General features: G+C 39.3%; 1 protein-coding gene across 1 annotated transcript in view; it reads right to left on the bottom strand.

Moving 5' to 3' along the window:
• Positions 1-4,802: 4,802 nt before the first annotated feature.
• pcdh11 (protocadherin 11) overlaps positions 4,803-13,995 on the bottom strand; it is a gene marked incomplete at both ends in the record, with an annotated part of 115,152 nt that continues 105,959 nt past the window's right edge. Inside the window, one exon of the mRNA XM_079229039.1 lies at positions 4,803-5,263. Coding sequence (XP_079085165.1) covers positions 4,803-5,263 — 461 coding nt within the window. The remainder of the gene's footprint in view (positions 5,264-13,995) is intronic.

Here is a 13,995-nt window from a genome sequence, read left to right as displayed (position 1 = left end):
CAGGAAATCATTATCTGACCAAACTTGCAGTTCCTGTTAGCTTTGCAGAGCCTTTCAGAGTGTCTTTCAATTCATTGTTTTGCTTTTCCTGATCAGGAAATATACAATTTTGATCAGGAAATTTAAAATATTAATGAAGTATTTTTGTTCTGATTTCGTCGTTTGTAGCCGAATGAATAATCCACTGTATGCTACCAGCTCAACATCAAAGCATCAAGTGACTAACTCGATATAGTAAAGCATGTAGCAGTCAAAAAGCCAGATATTTCCCTCAGTAGACCAAAAACAGAGTTAAAAAGAGAGTAAATATTGGACCTAAGTCCACCAGAAGGCCAGAGACAGGACTCCAAATGAAAAAAAGAATCAGATATTGCAGTTTTAATTTAAATGTTCTAACCCGAATGATGAACTTGCGGTATCCGTTATTCTTCACATTTCCTTTTTTTTATGAATGTGGGAATCTCCACAACCATCTACTCCAGGTTACGATGATGCCCCTAGAGGCAGAGGAAGAACAGCTGTAGATATGGATGTTTGTGTATGTGCAGTATGACATCACACTGACACATTGTCTTTGTGTTGTGGTATTTCCCCCATATGTTTATCACAGAGGCTAACAGAATCACTCAGTTGTGTTAACTGTAATTATGATATTTAGTATTTGTCAATTAATATTTTCATATTTAGAAAACAATACAGAGCATCTTTAACCCTTAGCGACCTCAAAGGCTGTTCAAAAAGCTGCTTTTTCCTTTGTTGGAATTGTGAAAGTAAAACCCCTTTCAGATCCCACTCTCCATGATGGCTGTGCTCCTTACCGTGTTTAATAAGGGTTACGCATTTTGTTCTTTTCCCATAAATATACATATATGTCATAGGTTGAGTTGTTTCCCCCGCGGTATTCATTTCCAGAAATGAAGGTGAAATGCCAAGTCCAATTTGATGGGTCTTATATCATGAGCTTGTAATTGCCATAATTGGAATACTGTGGCAGTATGCTCTCACGTCACATCTATCACTGATATGACAATGCTCTCAGAAAAACCTAATCAAACAACAACGTAAAGTGAAGGACAAGTGTGATACGTGCATACTTTGAGGACTCGATATTTAATGGCTTAAGTAAAATTCAATGACAAGAAAAATCATTTCACCATACGGAAGGTCATTTTTTCATATATTTAAATGGGATATCTTACAAAGGCATGACAACACAGACTGTATAGCTTTAACTGACCAATACAGATTTGCTGGCAAGGATTGAAGCCTTTTCTCAAAGCAAAACTTGACCTGACTCACAGATGACTAATTTACAAGCATATACTTAAGTCTTATATCATATGTTGATATAGTTTTTGTACAAGATACATTTGTATACATAAAATATTCTGGCAAGGTGCATGCCAGTACACACATATGTGCACATACACCCACTCATACATGCAAGGAGACACACACTTTCTCCCTCACACACGTACAAGATCACCTATAAACACATTCAAACACACTCTCACCAATATTATGCATATGTAGCCATTTACATTACAAGAGAGATTGTCATCTCATCACTTATGTTTTCCATTTTTCCTTTGAATCAACGTAGCGTTTTCCAGTATTTAGCCTGTAGCCTTTAGTCTTTACTGTAAGTGTCTTTTCAGTTTGTCATTGTTGTACTGGTTCTTAGGGGTACTGCTATGTACAGTTTAAAATCAAGTTTACCTGACAGAATAGATATTTGTGTGTACGTAGAGGCAAAAGTGGTACGCACTCTTTACAACGTTTGAATGTGTACACTGTAACATTTGTTTTGTTCCAAAGACTCACAAACAGTTAGAGCAGTAAACACCAATAATGACACTGAATCTAATGATGGATGCATGAACTACATAGTCAAGTGTTGCCTTGTGGAGGTCCAAACAGTTCATGCAAATTATGACACAAATTGACATGGTAATCATGACACACATTTTGAAAAGAACAGTTCAGAAAAAAAAGATTGATGCATACTATTTTTACTTTTAGGGCAGAGATAATTAGGAAAAATAGGAATGTAGCAGGAAGAGCAGAATCATGCAAATTGAGAACCTGTCATCACCCTACACATTGTTTATTTCACTGTTTGTATTATGAAAGATGACAAAAAAACTCAAATAAATTCATATTGTATGCTCTTTGTTTGAGAAATAAAAGTACAAAACCACTACTTTTACCTCTAGAAGGGCAAACGGTAGAGCAAAGTGGGACGAGCAGCAGACAAAGAAAGTCACGTTGGTATCAAAACCAACATCCTACAGATGTACATTCATGCAGTTATTAGACTATATTCCCTCTTGAAGTTGTCTTTCAATGAATGTAGCTGCTGCAACATTACAATACACATGAGTTATGTTTGTAGAATAAGTTAAAACAAGTGAGGGTTATAGATAGGTAATATTGTGCATACTGTACACATATGATTTTGATAAATTATTTCAAACAATCACAGTTTTATTACAGTGTGACAGTGTATTATCCCGTACATATTTCATGGATATTCTCTCCTTACAATGGTATGCGGAAGGACACGATTTCCTGTGTCATAAATATAAACACTCCAACAGCAGAATGTCTGTTCTTATTGTTAGTGAATGGGAAAGTTTCTTAAAAATCTAATTCTTATTTTTCAGATTTGCACTACTTTTTAAAAATTGTAAACAGATACTGAAAATACTTTTTGGGACAACATTTGGATGAAAGAAAAAATGTTGGATTTACATTTGTCAGAGTGATAACATTCAATTTTTAGTGACATCATGATGTATGTTCCCTATGATATGTAATCCTTTTGATTAAGTATGTATTATTTATCCCATTTGGTGATATATGTCTGTACCATAACAATGAAATGAGATGAAAAGAGCAAATAAGCTGAAATTGGATCCTGAAACTGGGATATTTTCATAAATCATTGTTTATATGAGGATTTATTTAAGGTGCTTGTTTTGAATTAAATTCATTTTCGTAATTGACTGAGGTGAAATTGAATTGCCCCTTTTCTGTGTCCTTGACACACTGTTCCTTTAAGGGATAATTTTACGGACTCTCAGATAAATCCTCTTTATAATGATACGAATCCTGACCCCAAGTATCAGAGAGAAAAGGCGTGGTAGCCAAGAGCATGCAAACACAATAACACAACTTCCCTCGAGACATTATAGATTTAGGCCTTTTCCCAATTTGCAAGATGGTACGAGAAAATGAATCGCATGAATCATACACCTGATGATGTAGACACCTAGCTTGGATGTTACTGAAAAGAAAAATGGTTTTCAACAAAGTCACTTATTACTGTAGCAACAGATTATACTGCACCCAGTGTTTTACAGCAACTTGTTAGTCGGAAGTAGTTATCATTATCAGTACAATTTACACATGGATGAAGAAACTATGGTGAGGGTAAGCCTTTCAAATGGTGCCAACGCCGATCCTTATGATAACTACAAAAATAGCATTAACCTTAATAATTTAGTTAGACTGGTGGTCGAGAGGACATTTTTCCATTTCCTATTATTCCAGTGCCAACACAGACAAAACATTGATAAAAGAAAATCTTCTGGCGAAATGAGCTGCATAAAAACACATAGAGTAATTAATAGCATGAACAAAAGGTGTTATCAATGATAAGGATGGAAGAGAGGGAGTGTTTTAAAGCTGCTATTTTGTAAGCGTTTGTCACCTTTTCATCGCCTCCGCATATGCGGCGGATGTTTCTTGCGAGCCAACAATTCCTAACCACAATGAGGGTCGCTGCTGAGATCACACATCAAAGTAATTAGACTGAGAATTTCATAGTTGGCTCCATAGCTGTTATTACTGTATGTAAGTGTTTCTGAGCAGCCAAATGTGAGAAAAAGAAACAAAGAAATAAAGGGTATGTTTCCAAAGTGCTAATCTTTCAAGGCTAAGCTGCTGAGATAACACAATAAGTGAATATGTTCTTCATGGGGTTGGCAGAGATGGAGCAACCACCATATGGAAAACATATTGGGTAAGTGTGTGCATGTGCAGGACTTTTTCTCTGTTATAATATGTGTGCTGGTCCATGATGAAAATGTAGACTCCAAAAGTTTGCCGGTGTTGTCTACCATTGGCCTAGTTATGCTTTGTAGACTTTTTTTAAAATCCTTCTGCAGTCCCCTGACCAAAATAGACTTCTGAAACACGTTCAGGCGAGACAAAAGAAAAATCCTCCACCACCAAAAGAGTTTCTGCTGCGTGTTATACAGAGCAATACTTCACTAGAACTTGAACAGAAACATCATCCACTCAGAGCTCATAATTAACAGTAAGCGCAATTTAGCTCACTTAAGACAAAATACTGTATTTGCAAATGTTTCTGCGCAAAGAAACGGTCACTATCCTGAGCCCACTAAGCTGGGACCAAGGGGCTTGAAGCGTACATTGATCTTTCTTGTCACAAAGCAAACATCACCAAACTGAAAGCAATTTATTTTGTGATGGAACTACTTTGGCATATAACTACCTTCATTTATTATACATGGGCCTGCTATGTTAAGACTTACATTACCTTTCAAATACCTTAGTAAGACTGGCCCCATACGATTTTGTCTGAACAACATCATCATCATGATCGAATCCATTCTCAGATGATTTCATTAGTAAAACTGAGCCGGAGCTGGTCAATTCAAATGATGCATACCTCCACACGTACGCATACATACTGATCATAAAGTCACTGACAACAAGCCGTCTATGGATTGAGTCAAATGTATGTCAGGGTGATGAAGATCTGTCTTTTACTCTTACAACTGGTGCTCATGTAAGAAAGAGCCACTGCCCCCGCCAGTAGGCGTCTGCTGCCCAGGAGAGGAGAAGCTCGCCAGGGGGATGACCTTGAAGGGGTCCTCTTTCTTACTGCAGTGTCTATCCAGGGTGTTGTAGAACTGCGGCCGGTTGATCCCTTTGTCCAGTTCATCTTTTTTGGGCACAGACCTGCCGAGGGTATGGCGGCCATCCATGACCCCCATGCTGACCATGTTAGCTTTGGCTCCCCGGGCGCAGCTCTGCTGGAAGCCAAAAGAGGACATTGTACCGGTGATGGCGGTGGTGATAGGGGTGGAGGTGGGGCTGTTACTGCCAGGACCCTGGAACTGGGCCAGGGCTGGGGGCATCCAGCAGCTGTCGGAGTGGCCCAGTATCAAACACTCCTGGGTACAGGTCTCAGAGGCCTCAGCCAAGGCTTTCTGAAGGTTCACCTCGATAGCTGTAAAAAAAAAAAAAAAGAAAGGAGGAGAGGAAAAGAAAAGAAAAAGAATTAAACACAGTTAATCCAACAAGTCAGAACCTACAGAGAGTGCAGTTGGAATGCAACAATTTTACAAGGGTGCTGAGAAGCACTGCATGATCTCATGAATCATAATGTAAGTAGAAGAAAGTTGTCATCTTATCAGCAGTTGAACCACAAAATGTCAGCCTTTAAAAGAAATGAAAGTCACTGATAAATGTTTCATTTCATCTTGTAATAAGAAAAACACCAACAGAGCATTTAATTTCCATTGGTATTCCCATGACTCTGTCTGTTTACCTACAATATGCAAGGAATTCCCAGTAGCTTAATTAGAGTTACAAAAAAAAATGTCTTGCTGTCTGTGTGTCGTGTTGGCTTTGCCGTGTTAAATATTTAATGAACACCTTAACAAAGCCTTGTTTATTTTAATCACTGTCAATGTGGCACACCTTAAACCCCTGTGATCTTCTAGAATCCCAAATAAATCTGGTCAAATAGCAAAACTCATACAAGGAGAGAATCCCATCACCCCAGGATCCCGTGAGCAACTTGAGCATATTCAGGTACAATTAATATACATGCTTAATGGTGGCAGCATTTAGGTTGCATGCATGGAAGGGAAGACAAAAATAAAAAGTGAAGGAGGAGGTGACCGAGCAAGGCTAAGCACTCAAACTATCTTATCTCATTATCCCGACACTGACATCACACGTGGAATGAGTCTGGAATGAGGCCTCAGCATTGAGCTTCAGCAATAAAGCCTGTCAAGCTAGATAATTAGAATGTAAAACAGCAGGCACCAAGGCAACGAGGGGCCTGCAGTGTTGTGTTTCCTAGGCCATGCAAAAGAGAGAGAGGCCTTCATTCAAACATCACATCGCTCCTCTAGGCCTCCGCTTCAAGCTGTCATATAGAAATTATTTAGTATATTTGCATAAGTAAGGGTGCTATAAATAATAAAGTGTTCTTAGACCTCAGTACACAGGGACGGCTATCCCTTTACGCGCTCAAGTTCTGCATGCTTCGTGTAATTCGATTTCACAAACATCTGCAAACCTTCTCGCCACCTTGTTTATTGTTTTATGGCATTCTACTACAATATAAATGGATATTCTGATTCCGTTAGTGATACCAGTTCGGCCTCCCAAAACTACCTAGAATGTTGTATAACAGCCCAAAGCACTCTGGCCGCAGATTGAATAGCACAGCGTCAACTTTAATTATAAGAGCAGTGTCTGAAAATGAATCACCTGGTATAAATTGTGAGGATATATTTGGAGTGCTGACATGGAGTCAAATCTGTCCTCTCCATATTGAACTGGAGCCTTGGAGCAGGAGTGTATAAATCCCTTGGGCGGTAAATGTGTCACCTTTCAAAGGGTCACTAACTTCATTAAGGAAAAAATGGATGCTGCCTTCTTATTCTCTGAGCTAGCACAATAGGGCCGAGCCAAGTCTCGGCCGTGCCCTGACTCAATCTCTCCTTGAGGGTTTTCTGCCATTGGTAATACCTTTTCAGGGTACTGTCATTTTTGATGAGGTAATGCTATTAGCATGAATTTCTTATTCCACAAGCATGCACCCCGACACACAAATAAATGTTTCTCGTAGAAACACACTAAACTTTAAATGATCAGTGCAGCCAGAGGTGAAGCTGTCTTTAACGTTGCATACTTTACAAATGAAAGGGAAGTCTGTGGCTCTGTGACTTCACACCGTTTGAACTCAAAGCAGTAATGTTTCAACAGCCTTCAGAGCCAACGAATCCTGCATACAAAATTTCACATCCAGACTTTCCAAGCGGGATAGTTTGGATAGGCGGTGGCTGGGTTGGGAGGGTGGGAGCGCGGCGTGAGTGATGTTGCTGACAGCTCTGGCTGCTTTCGTCAGCTAGAGGTATGCCGCAGCCTGCTTGTGATGCCGCCGTCTTTTGTATTCAGGGGAAACAACTGTACCCCGCGGAGCTTTCGGGAGGAATCACACATCACTGACGCCATGAATCCCCTGATGCTGAGAACATTCTTTTCTACATTCCCTTCAAGGAAATTTGAATGGCAGACAAGTGGGGATAATGGCAAACAATTGGTTCTGATAGACGGCATGGCTTGGATCAAACCTACTGTTTTCATTTGAGAAGAGTCATCTTCACTGAGAGGCACTGGTGATGTGGTTGAAACAAAACTGTGAAACCTGTTTAGTTACTCTACACTAGACTTGACTGAACTTCTAATACAAGTTCACCTGCAATCAACCCGATTAACAGACTGCTGTTGACTCCAGAAATGAAGTGGTATTCAATTCATGTTCCTATTCAAAAAAAGCCTGCAGGCGAATTACACTGCTCCTTCATAAGGTAAACTATTATAGATGATCTTGTTGTTGATTTCTAGATGCCCCACAGTGCCACCGTCCTCGGTTTTCTAGTTGATCTTGTGGTCATATGCAAGGTCAACACCAGCAGTAGTGTACAGCAGTCTTGTTCTGCAACATCAACACATCCTTTGGCCAGCCACAGATTGAACACTGCTGCATCCACCTTTAGCTGACCTTCCATCTGTGCGGTCAAACATTACAGCTTGTATAAACATTGGACATGTGTAAGAGAGAGAGGCAAGAGCATGCTGCATAGCATGCACAAGATTACCGGAAAATGTTTTTCTGCACTAAATGGAAATGCACCTTAAAATTCAACTGGACCCAATTTATAATGTGAGCACTTACAATTGTTTAGTGTGAAAAATACTAGAGGGTTGGACACAATTTTTTAGATACTGCATTATTTTGCATTCCAATCCAATTTATTGGCCCGCCAAAAGTTTTTGAGGCTTATATTACTTTATTATCTAGTTTAGTTTGTGTTCTTGTAAGCAGGGGAAAAAAGAACATGAGCACAAGTGTGACATGACGCTCTTTCAATCCAATGCAGTCCAGTACACCACCGCAGCCATGAGCCTACTCAAAGCTGAAGAAAAGCCCTTCTGAACCAGCCGGAAGAAAACCTACTCCAAAAATGGTACATATATTGTATTAGCTTGTAATATAGTGTACGTATGTTCATATGTTTGTATCCAGCCCCTGTATAAACATATTTTGTAATAATCCAACCAGCTGACATGCAGGTGATTCATCAATAATAATGTCCCTTTAAGTGCAGCTCTGATAGTGAAATGTCCCAGAAAACAAATTAATGTTCTAATTTAAAACAATTAACTGCTTTGCATGGCACACCAGCGTCTCAACTACAATTTTTTATAACAGTGGTTAATATAGGATTATTCTGGGGATATTTGCTTTGTGTATGGCCGTTCCTGTTTTGGATATTAATACGGGTCGTAATGCTGAAATAATAAGCAGTAATTCAAATGTTTGGGTCAATGCTGCTGCATGTTAATAAGGTTACTGTACACAGTTGGCAATATAAAGATAAGCGGTTGCACATTGGCATCAAGGTAATGCAATTATTTGTTTAGCCATGATAAACAGTCTAAGGCTCAAACCCATGAGGTTGTTCAAGTGATACGCTACCAACCACATTTCTAAAATATTGAGATTTTGGTATGCATTATATTTTATATTTGAATGGTATGCTTTAAATGTCACACATTTCTTTCTCTGATGACCATTCAATCCACTCATGCATACACACGCTCTGATGGGCAGACGCACACATAGTAGCCGGCTTTCCAGTATGATAGCATGAGATATTTAACATGACAGTTGATGATATTTACTGACAGAGCTAGTTACATCTTGATGAACTTCACATTAAGGTCTGCACACATATCACGTTTCTACTTATTATTTCAGCATGCACAAACTCATTATTGCTAATTAAAAGGATAATTGCATGCATCTAGGACATTAAATTCCTCAAACAGCCATCAGGAAGGTGGACTACGCCTCAGACTCATTCCATGGTGTTAATTGGTGCAGTCTTTTCATTCTTTTAGCCTGAAACTTATATCCATCAAACTCAGTCGTATTGTCAAATAAAAGCTTTATCACGTGCTGCAGACTTCCTCCATTTAAGCATGTATAGTGTCATATTTAAATAGGATGTGCTTGTTTTATGTGTCACGTGTTTGCTACATATTCCAGAATGCTACCATGCCAAGAAAATAAACCTTTCACCACTCAAAGCATTATCATCTGCCCCTCTGTGTCAATTCAAACAGGTTCAATGGAGCCAGAAAAAAATTAAAAAGCAAAGAAGCTTATTTAGATATGTTCTTATATGTTTAGCTGTAATATATATTGTATAGGACCAATATGTCTTTCATCAAGCGTAAAAGCACCATCCTAGAATACTACAAGTACTGTAGCTATCATGACTGCAAAAATATCATCATTATCATATTATGTGTTCTTGTATGATAGGATGAGATGAAACCAAGAGAGAGAGAGAGGAAAAGAGACAGAGAGGTGGCATGCGCATGTGTCTCGTGTCTCGAGGGAGACCAAAAGACAAAAAGACAAGAATGTGGAAGATTCCTTCAAACAAATAGAATCATAGTAGAAATACTTGGGTTTGTAATTACAAAGGCTTCATCACTTCAGTCGGCCTTATACCCACTCCAAACGTACAATCTGGATAAGCAAATGGATGGTCATTAATAATAATAGCACTATTAAAACCTTTTGGTGTTGCATGGAAAGGAGAGATTACTTTCATCACAGTTCTGGCAATCATCATTTGAAGGAGAGACTATTGTCTCACAGAATTACAAATAAAAGACAGCCAACTTAAATTTAAGATTATATTCAAGATGGAGTCTGCTTTCTGAAGGAATGAAAACTGGATGAAATAAGTCTTGCTTATACATTAAAGTATGAGATGAGAAAATGCATACTTGTGGACAAGGCACGACGTGTCTTCTCTGGAAAAAGCCTGTCTCTATGGCAATGAGAGTGAAAATTAGCTTTCCTCTGTACGTCAGACTCAAATGCTATTTGGTTTTCTTTATTTTTATCAGGAGAAGGTACAGTATAATCCTCGCGAAGGCAATAAGAGTTGTCATTGTCACTGCTGACAAGGGCATGGAAGAGGAAGTAAATATTCCATCGTAGCAAAAAACTTGGCATGATCTTTGGAAGGCAAATATCAACCTGAGCTGCAGAGGTCAGTGGTGCCATGTCGGAGGCTGACATGTATTAAGATCTATAAGGAGATGTGCTGGGGTAGACAGCTACTGTTGAATTCTATTAACGAGATTTTATTATAGAATGTGAATGAAACAGTATAAATATCACCACACGGACGGTCTGCATCTCATTGCCATTCTCCTCAGCTATCACATGCTCTGAGAATGGTAATGAGTGACCAATGATAGTAGTTCAGGAGATTCTTCCACTGAAAAATACATTTCAGATCAATTCTGTGCAGCAGCGATACAAAGTGAGATACAAGAAATGGCAAAGCCATTGCTCCGTTTCTTTTCTTTCTTTTTTTTTTACATTTTAAGACAAATAGTGCCAGATGCAATAAATGGCCTTTTTTAAAGGAGACAATGTGACGCAGATAAGAGGGGCGCAAGGTTGTCCATATATACTCTAGACTAATTAGTTCTGATGCATTTACTGAGACGCCGCTGAACATGGAGAGTCTCTGAGCCACATACGTATTTATCACCACTTGTGGGACCTATACAGTTCCTCGCCTGTAATCCATCTAGCCTTGTCTACTCTCGACCTCTTTTGCTTTCCTAGTGTTTGACCCATTGTAACTGAAAGTAATTGCAGGCAGAAAACAACATCTAATGATTACTTTATCTGGGAGTCTGAGAGAGAGTGAAAAGTCACAGACAGGTACTTTCAACAAAAGGAGGAGGCCTTTTTGTTCCCGACACACAATTTCAGACAACAAAGAATATTATTGACTTGGCTGAGATTAGAACACCAAAACAAATAACAAAGCAAGGAGACAGGACAAAGTGCACAAAGAGAGAAAGGATCCCTCGAACAACCCTGTTCCAAACACTTGCTTCTTTCTTTTTGTTACCATTGATTAAAAGTATGTTGTAGGTTGAAGCACCCATTTCACCACTGAGAATATACAACAGCAACACAATATACAGACTTAATTCAATGTTAATTCCTTTGTCACAAAGTCACATCTGTTGTCAGAGAGAGAAAAAAACACCTCAAATTTTCATATTGCCTCAGCATAATAGGTTTACAAAAAAAGCAAGTCCGGCAAGTCTGTGGCTCTGTGACTTCACACCGTTTGAACTCAAAGCAGTAATGTTTGTGATTTCCATCAACAGAGAGCACAGGTGGTGAGGTGGAACACAGCAACAGCTTTCTTCTTGACACTTGACTTTCTGTGTGTGACATTGGTTGATTACATCTCCTTCATTATGTGTGGACTACTATTGGGCCTCCCCACCCGAGGACAAGATGCCGGTGTCAACATCAACACAATCAGGCCTGGCCAAATACCCAGCGTGGGCCAGAGAGATGAGGACTGCAAACACTATAACAATCTGCAATCAGCACTCATCACCACAATAACACAGAGAGGGGGAGGCACAGAGTTTCTATGGGGGGTAGAAACACAAGACATGCTCATGTGGACAAACACACACACACACCAGTGCTCTCTTTAAAAAAAATATCACACAAGAGCAGCCATTCATTCTCTGCTTTGTAAGTCTGCACAGCGATGCTGTAGATATGCTGTAGGTGTGCTGTCCCTGACAAGGAAGCAATACATAAATGCATATTTATAAGATTAAAAATGTGAAGCCACCTTAACATTCATTGCACAAGGATGAATGTCTGAACATTTCCATATTGTGTAGATAATGTGAGGTCTGGGAAATGAAAATAAAGACCGTGGAATGAAAAGGAAGTTACATTTTTGTAGGGGGATGAAAAAAATGAAATTGGCTGATTAAGTGGGACCTGACAAAGCGGTTTGATATTTGCAAGAAGATTGGATTGTTCCAGCAAAAATATCATTGAATCAATCATGATTTTTTTTTTGATGACTTTGTTCTCAAAATGAAAATGTCACTTTACACTCTTCGCTTTCCTTTTAACATCAAATTAAAAGCCGTTTTGAAGCATAAGCAGGTCGTCAGAGAAGAGGAAAAACCTGTTGCGTCGGAGCCACTAAAACAAATGGATATTTTTCAGCTAAAAGCTAATACGAATTAGGCCTTTGCTTCACGTGATGGGGAGAGACTAGACAGACACACTGTACAGCAACCACTGTGCAACATCCTGTGTCATGTAACAAGCAAATTCATTACACTGACCCATTGCCCCCAATTATTATGGAAAACAAGAATGAATCAAATTATCATTGAAGAAGCTCCCGGATCTGGCAGCCTGTCTGTATAGCCGATGTATTCAGCAGGAGGAGAAGAGAGGGTAATAAACAAGGTGCCACCGCATATGCTATATATCTTGCAGTCATTGATGATTAGCTCTGTTTTCCCTTAGCCATACATTACTGTTATTGCCTCCATGGCCAGGCAGATAGGAAGTGGATACAAAGGCATCGTGAAGCCCATCTTTCAACGGGTAACTGGCAGGCTGAAAACCACTCAGCACCAGCGGCGGCAAGATTTCAGTGCATGAGTGATCTGGGCATGGTGGAAATTGTAATCTCTTCCATGATAGAGCTCAGAAGAGGACCTGCAGTACAGTTTGTGTTGTGTTTTTCTAGGGTGTTTGTTTATTGTACAGTCAAGTGAAATCTTTCAATGTTGTCACAAAAAAGGACTTGCTCTTCAGATGTCAGCAGCTCATGTTCCAGTGTCTCGTCCTACCAGGCAATCCCCAAAACGTGTAATCTATATGAGGGGACGGTGTCAGAAGCAGACACTCATGTGGTCCCTTTTTGTGCTTACTTTTCTTCCTCTTTCTTCAAAATATTATGAGGACAGCTTAGGCATGAATGCAGTCTGTATACGGTATTAGTCACAGTCATTAATGCTGAGCAAACTTATATTAGCAATATCAGTGGGTAGTGTTGCATGGTAAAGGTTTTAACATGAGGGGCAGACTCTTTACAGATCCCCCCTGTGCATGTACACTTTAAAGGTTTTCCTTTTCCGGAGCGCCACAGACCCTCCTCCGGGGACAACTATTAATTTTTCACTGAAACCTCCCCTGAATAATGAATTCTGTCCTATTTATACGCTGTGATAAGTCCACTGAATGTCTAAAAAGGGGTTATCATGAAAAGGGTAAGGCTTTCAGAGAGAGACCTCTTCCTGCTTAACATGTTTAATTCATCCGCATCGCCATGTTCTTGAAAGGAGGAGAAAAGTCATATAATGTATCGCTGGCAAACATGAAAGCAGACCCAAGCGGCACATTCAATAAATCAAAGCTTTACTTTTAGTGTTTTGATGTTGACTGTCACAATCCTCCACCCAAACACCAGCTGTTGGAAGTTCAGATACATGCCTTTCACTCCTCCAGGCCCTGCTGACGGATATGCTCTCACTAAAATCACACTGGTACTCAGTGGCTTGTGTTAATGTTTCTGTCACTATGCACTTCATGTGGGGTGTGTTGAGTGCAGGCATTGTCAACTGACGTTTCCAACAGTGTAATATGTTATGACAGATACAGATGTGAAATGCTGGGTTGCTGAAACATAAGCAAAACAAAGTTTTTAATTTGAACTAATATATAACACAATAAAACAGGAACATGTTACAAAACTGTGAAACAATATTAATTATATCAATATC

Source organism: Taurulus bubalis, assembly GCF_910589615.1.
Source record: "Taurulus bubalis genome assembly, chromosome: 13".
In the NCBI taxonomy this organism is placed as follows: Eukaryota; Metazoa; Chordata; class Actinopteri; order Perciformes; family Cottidae; genus Taurulus; species Taurulus bubalis.
This window is presented reverse-complemented; position numbering and strand designations above follow the sequence as displayed.